This window comes from Rhamphochromis longiceps, linkage group LG15 (assembly GCF_057381845.1).
Source record: "Rhamphochromis longiceps isolate RC_006_pf linkage group LG15, R_longiceps_female_GT1.1, whole genome shotgun sequence".
NCBI classification, from domain to species: domain Eukaryota; kingdom Metazoa; phylum Chordata; class Actinopteri; order Cichliformes; family Cichlidae; genus Rhamphochromis; species Rhamphochromis longiceps.
In genome coordinates, this window is record NC_140571.1 from 19,347,332 (window position 1) to 19,357,994 (window position 10,663).

Sequence of the window (10,663 nt, forward strand, 5' to 3'; positions counted from 1 at the left end):
GCAAATCTTATTGAGAAACTGCAATAGAAACTGCATTGGATGTATGTGAAGTTTTGACTTACTGTTGTGTGTGTTGTTGTCCCAGTCCCAGGCCTCTACAGTCAAAGTGTATGTCCGCTTGAGGAAAAGGAAAAACAACCAGTCACATGACATTTAGGACTTAATATTTCAGTGCATACATGTGTTCCTGAACGAAGTGTTGAAGTGTTGCCCATTTAATGATATAGTCACAACAGCCTTCACCATCACTCAAATTTGGGATGAACAATAAGGATAAAATCACTGGGTCTGTTTAAGGAAAACTAAAAATCCACAAAGTAGAAGAATATGGGCACAGCTAAAGACTTAATCCCATGAGTCCCATTGGATGTGCATGATCCATGGCATGCAATAGAATTAAACATCACTGCACATAATTCATAGATCCAGTTCATTAGAGACACACAATGTTACTAAGTTCAGCACAGAGAGGAGCAACATCATTTGTGTGTTGCTTCCTTCTTTGGAAATCATGGTAAATTAGTTGTTGGAAAATCCAGTCCAGGTTTTGAATCCTCCTTTTCTATATGACAATAGTGCAAGTAAACAGGAAATTACCCAGGGAAGATTGCTATAAAATAAAAATGTAATTCAGTGTTTTTCAATTTTAAATACTAAGGTAGAACATATCAGAAGTGGTTTGGTCCCATCAAGCAAGAAGAAAACCAAGAAAACCAAAAACCACTCAGCAAAAATGAAGAGGAGTTGTCCTTCTGGGAGTGAAAAAAGAGGAAAAGGAAAAAGCAAGACAGTGGTAAATGAAGCTGATAATAATGATGACTAAATGATTAAAAGCATAGAACTTAGCCCTTACACCATTAACACCTATTAAAGAAAGAGTCTGCTTGATCTGAGCATTGTTTCTAAAATAAACATGGTCTGTCTAATGGAAACATTTGGAGGTAACAATACTTTTTTTGTTAACTGATGAAAACTGCAACTGCACTGTCGAGCTATTAATGCTAATTTATACAATTTACTTGTAACAAGCATTACTCTGCAAGCACATATACTTATTTTGCTATATGAGAAAACACTCACAAAACATGGATAAAGCAGTCAGGTTGGAAAAATTTAGCCAATGTGAAAGTGCCTTAAATCTCTATTCTATCTGAAGGCCACCAGATGGCGATAGCTGTAGTTCTAAAAAAGACTTCATTCCTATAGTATAGAAGTAAACGGGAAAACAACTTTCTGTCTTGACCTTTGCACACTGTTTATTTGCACACTTTATTTTAAAATTTAACTCTAATTCTTAGTCCAGACTTTACTTCTTAGGCTAAATTCTTAATTTATTCCTTATATCTTTTAGACCTTTCTTTGATGTTCATTTTTTAAAATCTATTATGTAACTATTATTGCTGTTTTTTTGTAAATTTTTACGGTAGTTTTATGGTTGGGCATTGCACAGCAACAAGCATTTCACTGCATGTCATACTGTGTATGATGGTGTATGTGACAAATAAAATCTGAATTTGAATTTGACCTAGGTTATGTTTGCATCTTTTTTTTTTCCTTTTTTTTACTGTTGTGAGATTATTTAATGAGCTTCCCTGTAAATTTTTTGTAAAGAGCTCCAACAGACTGTTGCCACCATTACGACATTATTCAGCATTCTCCTCCCAAAATTGAGTCATGTTGGAAACTGCAATACTGGAATCCCGTAATGCATTAAAAAGGTCAATACATTTTATTGGGATTTGGGACTTCAATAAAAACTCTGATACCATATCCCAAGACTAAGTGCAAACTAAAATCCATATTTATTTATTTTCAGAATAATCATGGGAGGTCTCATTTACTGAAGTAATAACATGGCGTGTTGTGTGTTGAGTGCAACCTGTTGTGTTGTGGTACTGTAACCTTTGATGTTGACTGAGTTGCAAAACTCTGCTCTGTACAAACATGTGTATCCAAATATGGGACTTTTTTATGTTCAGTAATGATGTTGTTGGATATTACACAAGTGCAATAACATCTTTGTAACTCACATTTTCTTTGGTTGTTTGTGAGCATGACTTTTATAAAAACAAAAAATGATAATGCTGTCATGCAAAAAAAGTTTAACACAATTAGTAATGAGTTCAGAATGTTTTTGTATGGAAAAATAGGGAGGCATAGTTTCTCTCTATATATAGGATATAGGAGATATAGGAGATTTCCTGTTATGCGTGTTGCTTGCTTAACAGTATTTTCAGATGTTCGGCTGGCTGGCTATGGTGCTATAACATGCAGCACAAATTATATTGTGAAAATTGTTATACAGAAGTCCTGTAAGGGGTACAATGCACTTTACTAACAACTCAGTGGTGCTTTCAATAAAGAAAGAAGCTCAATGAATGACAGTTTTGGTTTTAGGATTAGTCATATATTTCCCAAAGCTGTTTTGGTGGGGTTACTCTCCAAATGTTTGACTGCAATTCTTGGATTTTTTTCCCCATTAACATAGAATTCCGAATTCCACGGGTTATCAGAAGATGTTAAAATAAGTCATTTTCCTCTTGCATGAACCATTTTAAGCCAAGCTTTGAGTTCATGGTTAACTCAATGTCTTAAAGGTACCAAGGTCCTGTTGTTGCAAAACAAGCCTAAACATCGTCCCTCCATCACTGTGCTTGACAGTTATGCTGACATGCTGTGTTTGGTTTTCACCAAAACATGGTGCTGTGGATTATGGCCAAACATCTTTACTTTGTTCTCATCTGAGCAACAAAGAAATACTTTGTTTGTTACTTAAATACAAAAGCTCGCCCGAAGTTTTTGACTGAAACATAATTTATTTTTCACATCCTTCCACTCATTTTACAATTAAACACAAAACACTATGAACAGAAACATCCCCTATGGTATTTATTAATGGAAATAAAAGCTCACAGCTTATTTTATTTGATCAAGTCTGAACTTGGAGCCCTTGAAAGCATCATAGTAGGCAAACATCCCATGCCATTGTTCAGCCAACTGCGTGAAACATAAGCCCATTTTTGTGGGCAAATTAAAAGCAGAGATACTTCCATAACAGCAGAAACACAAAGCAACGATTTTCTGATGGATGAGTTCCTTTATGTGTGGGTTTCCTGTCCGTTTGTGGCACTGCACTCTAATTAATTGTATGCAGCAATTAAACTGTCATTCAACCTAATAGCAATAAAAATTAAACACATGCAACGTCGAAAAGTCATAGTTAGTTAGTTCTACAGGTAAGGGAGAAATGGCATTAACTTATTATCACACTAATTATACAATCATGTGCGTCATACTAGGGATCCTCTGTATATACATGTTACATAACGTCCCTTTTCAAGGGAATGACAGATGAGCCAGATGCAGATTCAAGTGAAATTTTCTTCATTTAGAGTATCATTAAAACTACAAAAAAGTAATGGCGAAATTGCCCAGCCTCTGCCAGTGATATGAAAAGAGTTAGCAGATCTGTAGAGCAGAGCAAACTAATAAAATAACCTACACTCAAATTAGTAATATACCCGTAACAACGTCACGTGACCACAAGGCTGCTCCACCTAAAGTTGGGAAGCTCCGAGCTGAAGATGACTCCCACCTGCTGTAGACGAGCGCCATCTGTTGGAAGCAGTTAATAAAACATAATTATTTTTTGTAATTTCTTAGAGTATAATATAACAAGCTTAATTATGTAACGTATATAAAATAACAATAATAATAATAATAGTTCTATAAATAAAAAAGGAGTATTTGGACAAATAGGGGAAGGTCGGGGGAACTTATCAGTTAGGTAAAGAATGTCATGTTAAGCACATTTTACATACCAAAATGTGCAGCCACAAACTGCAGCTGTATACATCTTTATTTCTAGATTAAGATGAATTTTAATGACAGTTACTGTGCGGTAATTTGCGAAAATTTGGAGCACCTTGTACACTCAAAAATCTAAGACCTGGATCTCAGACTGCTTATGAGGCCCTCTTTTGTCCTTTTCTCCACCGCAATGTAGTTTTTATACTATCACTATTAAATTATATTCTGCAAATAGATGAATACACTTCTGTGCAGTGGATTAAGTTAACAAATATGGATTTGCAGGACAGGTGGCCTCACAGCTAATTGTCTGTGAACCATATTAACTCCATACCGGTACATAATATAAATAAATGGGCTAGGTATACATGTTTTCTTTTTAATGCACAGATACCAGTGTACCTGGAAATACTACAGACTTCATTAATAGTATGCAGCATTATGTACCAAACACATGTTACCACTGCACCTGAATGCATCACGTGGCAGGGGTAATGGGCGGGGCCTGTGAAATGAACTTACCTACTGTAACACTTCAGTAAAGGTACGAATAGGGTCGCCATTTAAACGTTACGAACGGGAGCGGGCTGGAGGTAAATATCAACTTCCTACTGAACTAAACACCTACATAAAGTTTGTGTAGATAACCAAGTGTTAAAGCGGCTTACCTACAGTATTGTTGTAGCTATTTGACGTTGTTGAAAGACAGTTGTTGTCGATGGGTTGGGCTCAGTCCTGTACAACAGCCCAAATTCTACTCAAAATATTCATATACGCTTAATTGAGGTCTCTTAAATTCAGACATACATACCAAGCTGGTACAAATTAGTACATAACCTTTAGGTACACTGCTTTAATTCGGCATCAGCCTGTCAACAAGAAAAGGCGCCTAAAACAAGTAAAAATTTTAACACTGTAACCAGTCTGCGTATTCTGCTGAGCTTTAACACAGCTGAGAAAAACTGCAGCGGTAAATATTTTTTGGCAAGGTGATGCATAATGAATCTGTGCAATGCTGTGCAAAACTCTCAGTGCGTTTTTAGGGCATGCTTTACCATTTGCTGAAAGAAAACACACAATAAAGCGCCAACTGTTTGAATAAAGAACCGAAACGGCTGCATTGCATAATGTAAATGGAGCAAAGCTGCGGATTAGAGAGCTGAAATCTCTGTGAACTAGGTTATGGAAAAGTTGGACCACTTATTTCTTCCTAAAACAAACTTTAAAGCTTGTTCAGGAGAAGATGTACTTCTGCAAGACACCACAAGGTGGTAGGATTATATTTACAATGTATGAAGGATGCTGCAGCCTGCAGCTTGTGTATGTGTGTTTGACCATTGACGTTTTCTTTATTCCTTGCTGTATTTGATCATAATATCATAGGTCTGGCATAAATCTGCAGGCTCTCTTTCCAAGAAGAAATACAGAGAAACATAATGTATGCATATAGATACTAATAGGCAATCGTTTTCTGACCATTAGTATGTTGAATGTAAAGATTGTCTGTCTAAAATTTAAGATCAACTCTGATATATTATGAAATCCTGTTATATATTAAGCCAATTTCCAGACACCAAAAAATAACTAAAGATATAGATAATAGTCGTCCATCAATTTACAGTTCAAGATCTCCTGCATGCCATTGTGGGTTGGGAAGATATCAACACTCAAGACAGAGTGAGGAAATTAAACATGCACTAATTGCAGTGAGTTAAAGCTATAGAATTAGGCTGGAAAAATATTTTCTTTGGAGGATTGGTAGAGTGAGTCTGGATGTATAGAGTATATGCTGAGTTAGGTTTTGTGTGATGCACACCTATTTGGGAATAAGAGCCAAGTACTCAGTTAACATGATGCATGTGAAATAGTACAACACAAAACAATATGCTTGATTATTCTCCCCACATGTTATGCTGTAGACTACATTAGCTGTAAACTCATGCAATTAAAATTGTTTCGCTTTAATAATGTCAGTGTAATTATTGCAGTATGACTATTACAGTATAAAACAAACAAAACGTCTAGGACTCCCATACATGTTACACCATAACAAAACGTAAAACAACTATTAACACTAATATGGACTATGGACATCAAATAGGCAATGATCTATCAATCAATTCAATCTATTTATTTATGAGGACATTTAAAAACAACACAGGTTGACCAAAGTGCTGACTAACTTACCGAGTAACAAGACCATTCAGTACTGTCTGAAAAGCTAACAAACTGAGGCTACATGAGAACTAGCTTCACCTGAGCTGAGTTCGGCACACGGGCTTGTGTTCGCAGATCAGTGAGGGCATACAGCTAGAGAGCAAACCTCACTTGCACTGCTCAAAGCTAAGCTGTCACATAACAGGGTACTAATGGGAGTTTTACAGAGTTTAGGATTTTCATGGGTGTTAGTTAAACAGTTAAATCTGTGAGTCCAGTGATGTTACATTATGATTGCAATTTGTAATTTTTAATCTAATATTTAGTCATTCTGTATTTCATACACACTCATTTCCCCTAAGAAATACTAAAAAACCTCAGATGGTCAAAGGAAACTTCAGTCCATCTGTGAAGTTCCTCAACAATGGGAATTATGACAGCATGACACATCAAAGGCCTCAAATGAAAGGTTAATAAGGGTGAAAGTGATTCAGTTTTTTTGTCTGGAGCAAACTATAATTAACTACCAGTGCACATGATCTACAATCAGCGCTGCGCCTGAGTAAACTGTCTGTTGGGAGAAGTTGGGTATTGCTAATATGGGGCATAGTGAGCTAAAGAGGCACTTGGAAATCAAACAAATCCTTTGGAGAGAATCTTGACCTACTTTAAAAAAGTCTGAACCCGAGGCAGCAGGAGTATATGTTAGATTGTGTGAAAGTGTTTGATAAGGTGACACTGATAATATGTCAGATGGCATAGAGGCTGTTGTTTGTGTGCCTTTAAATTCTGGCTATACACGACTGTGCAAAAGTCCTGACTTGTCTCTCATTTTTTTACAGTTTTCTTTTAAAGGAGCCAGACATTCTTGTAATATTGTGCAGCAGTTCTCCAGGATACAGTTCTCAAGTCTTTCAAAGTTTTCTTTGGACATTGGCTGCTTTTGTACCTCATTTCAGAAGAATGTTTTTTCTTTGTTAAGCTGCTGAACTCTGACTTATGAATAATTCAGACACCTAAATCAAAGGATGAACAGTGAGTCCGTATAAAAAGTCTCCTTCATCATTATGTAATTTCCAAAAACTTGGCATGTCTCAGCATGGTGTGCAATCCTTAAAAAATCTTGCAAAAACCTTGTGAAAACTGAACAAGTGCAGGACAAAAAAAGACATGACAGGTCTATAAAAGTATTTATAGTAGATAATCCGTGTATGAATCTTATATTCTTAAAACAGCAGACACCTGTCACAGCGCATGAGATGTTGATCTGGACCTTGGATCGAGCCATACGGTCCACATTGTTTAACAATGTTAAACTGAAGCTCAATGAAATGGTGATACTAGATGCAAAAGCCGGGAGCTGAATAATAAAAAATATCTGGTCAGCTAGAGAGAGAGAAAAAAAGTCTTGCACACAATCAGTAATTTACAAAAATCCAATTTTTCACCTTGCTTGTCACTGCATATTGCTTTTGTTTACAGGTCCTGGTTTAGCTGTAACTTGGCAGTATGAAACTAAATGAAATGGTTCAGAGCAAATAAGACAAGCTGTATATACAGTCATTTTATGCCACTATAAAATCTAACCACTGGGGCCCAATTCAGGAGCTGTGTGGCTTAAGAGCTGCTGTCTTCAGGCATAAAACCCACATTATTGTCCTCAGTTAGATTTCTTTACTCTCAGCTCACTCTGGCGCTGAAGGGAACTTTGCTGTCTTTTTACCTCGGTCACTCTCTGTATGTCAATTACTCCACTGGGATCTCGTTACCGCCTCAGCCAATCACGCATCCCTCTTAATTAACTCAGGAAATTACATTCCTATATTTACAACCTAATAACTAGACTGGCCTGCTGAAAAGGTCACATCAACTGTTTAGCAATTTTTGCCCTATTACATTGCAGCCCAGGAGGATATGGCTAGGAAAAAAGCCAAATGAACAGAAGGCAGCTTTTTGAAAAGTGCACAACTTTTTTTGACCTCTTAGTGTCATACTCGGTTGATTTCACCTTGCAGTACAAGAATCCATCGGCCATTCAAAACTATTTGTCATCATGTTCAGGGGGTTGTTGAATTAATCACCGGAAAATAGGCTTATGTGAAGCCAGTAGGTGATCCAGAGCGTCAAATATCAAGAGAAAATAACATTTTCTCACATTTGAAGGTCTACTGCAGACAAAAATGTCCTCAGCTAATGTGCCAGGAGCAAAACTTCATTGAGCTGTTGTTAAGGGTTGTCTGCATGTCCTCAGTGATGGCAGCTGACTTGCTGAGCTTATTTTCTGCTTTTAAAGGAGACATGTCAAATCCATTTTCATTTTTTTAGAGTAATTATGTGTCACCAGTGTGTCTAGGGGCCCACACAATTTTAAGAAAATCCCCTCATTTCTTTTCATTCTCAGTCATTCAGAGCGTGTGTGAACATTTGCAGCCTATTGTGACAAACAAATCCACGTACACGAGCCCTCACCACATCATATTTTAAGGTAAACTCTGTTTTTAAGATTTTTTACCACTCAGCCATAAAAGGTTGATAGGGTATTGTCATTGCCCTGCCAAGCAGGTGGGCGGTGTGGACACCCAAGTTTGTGAACTCGAGAATGAGGTGATGTAAGATTTTCAAATTGATACCACAACAACAAGAACAAGAACAAGATAACCTGAGAACTGGGTACCGTATATAAACGTAAATAAATATAAAATACAAATATAAAATCCAATCTGTAATGTAATGGAGCCCAAATGTTGCCTCACAAATTGGTAAAGGTTAGTGCCAGACAGAGATGTTGCTGTCATATCAAGCATGCATTTGTCTCTTTCTTCAGTGTGAAGACTGAATTTAACTGCATTTGGTACAGTGAATTATTTTGTACTGTAAGACAAAAAGCTAAACATTTACTTTTTCTGCACTTCTCTTAATTTCTCTTCTTATGTTTTATTGATCAGAGGGCGATGGGACTATCAAAGGGGCCATCATCATGGTCAGTGGAAGAAGTGCTGGAGTGGATTCAGGAACAGTATCCGACTAAGATGACCCTACTCCACAAAGCCGTAATCAAACATGACATAACAGGTACAACACATGCATGGTATTCCTGCTTCAGTGGCAGGAATTTAACAGGCCAAGTCATTATTAGCTTTCCTCGCATTATTTTGAATCTCTTTTTATATACTTGAACAAATCACTGGGATCCTGTTTAAATCTGCAGGCCGTGTGTTGCTGAGACTAAAGGACTATCAGCTGAAGCTTCTTGGGGTGGAAGATGAGAAGCAGCAGCAGGAAATTTTGCAGGACCTCCTTCTTCTCAAAGTTCAGGAAGAAATCAGTGAACTTAGTGACATCTGCTCTGGTGAGCCTGCCAAATGACTTCATCTTCAGTTCACGGCTGAACTATATATGTAATAAAAAAGTCATAAAGTTGCATTGATAAGGGCATATTTGTTGGAATGCAACAATTATGCATAGAAACAATGGTGCAGGATTCATTTTAATTAAAACTAAGTCATAAATTTAAGTTTGTTCAAAGAAAAAAAAGAATTAAGAGTATTACCATTTTAATTCCTGAAAATAGTTCCTAATTTTTGTTTTATTTGCTTTCTTATATACTCTCCAGAGTTTCTTTCTCCATGAATCACAGTGAAAATCTTCAGAAAGCCAAAGAAAAAAACAGAACCATGGCTGACTTTTTGTTATTTTTTTGAATTTCCCAACCATCCATTCATCCACGTGAAGGAGACAGAAAGGTGGAATTGATGGAAATAACAAGAAGTGAATAGAAAGAAGGATCGATGAGGAATGAAGAGAGAAGGAAACCCATTTCCAGTGTGAAATCTGACCTGTGCAGATGGATGAGATTAGTTTCTGTCTGAGTGGCTTTTTCTGATCCTACTGTCCATTAATCTCCGTGTTTTTTCTGTCCCTGCACTGGGTTTGCCAACCATGGCATTATAAAACATACGAACAAAAGTTTTTATGGACCAAATATGCAGTCGCAGTATGTGTAGAGGTTTAGGATATAAGCCAATCAGCAGATCATTTAAAGCCAAAATGAAACAATCTGCTCACCGATTTTCCCAGGGGATGCATTCTGCTGAGTTTGTTGGTTTAAATTTGTGTTTTTGACTGCAGTTTTTCAGGAAATTTAAGTGGATTTATGAGAGATTTTTTACTTACCTTCTTGACCCCGTGACAAATATCAAATCCTACACACATTTTCATCCTACTAGTATTGTAATAGGTAGCTTGCTCTCAAAATAGGAACAGATTGTATTTTAATAACAGATACTGCTTATCCTCAGTATTTCCTGGGTGGAAAGGTTAAACATTTCACACGTCTGATCAGAAGAGCTGAGTCAAAGCTGTAAAACTTTGTCATGTTGTTTGCTTTTCTCTCTGACTAAAATTGCTTTTCACAAACCAGATGTTGGTGTGCTGCTGTTTCCTTTCAAGTTCATTGTTTTTTGAAGTGAACTGTCAGTTTGTCTGGATTTGATTGTGATGATGCAGTTTCATTAAATCTGTTTCAAGCGACTGCCACTTTGAGATTGCCTCCTTTAAATGTGTATTGTAGGCATCGCTAAGACTGCACAAGTTTCCTACTTCTGACCATCTCTTTGTTGTTTGGTGCACTGAATTTAAAGTGTTTTTGTTAATCATTTCTCTTTTTGGTAAAGACTACTATGGTGTAAACATAGTA

General features: G+C 36.8%; 1 protein-coding gene across 2 annotated transcripts; it reads left to right on the forward strand.

The window, feature by feature from the left end:
• The first annotated feature begins 4,305 nt into the window (after positions 1-4,305).
• LOC146652547 (sterile alpha motif domain-containing protein 12-like) lies at positions 4,306-9,859 on the forward strand. 2 transcript variants are annotated; one of them, XM_085382217.1, is made up of 5 exons: positions 4,328-4,403; positions 8,369-8,452; positions 8,913-9,039; positions 9,176-9,316; positions 9,581-9,859. In XM_085382217.1, exons 3-5 carry the CDS (start codon positions 8,919-8,921, stop codon positions 9,595-9,597), a joined length of 279 nt encoding a protein of 92 aa, XP_085238343.1. In that variant the 5' UTR covers positions 4,328-4,403; positions 8,369-8,452; positions 8,913-8,918; the 3' UTR covers positions 9,598-9,859. The 2 variants fall into 2 exon arrangements, with proteins under 2 accessions (XP_085238342.1, XP_085238343.1); XM_085382216.1 differs by lacking the exon at positions 8,369-8,452 and having other exon boundaries at positions 4,306-4,403.
• The last annotated feature ends 804 nt before the right edge of the window (positions 9,860-10,663 follow it).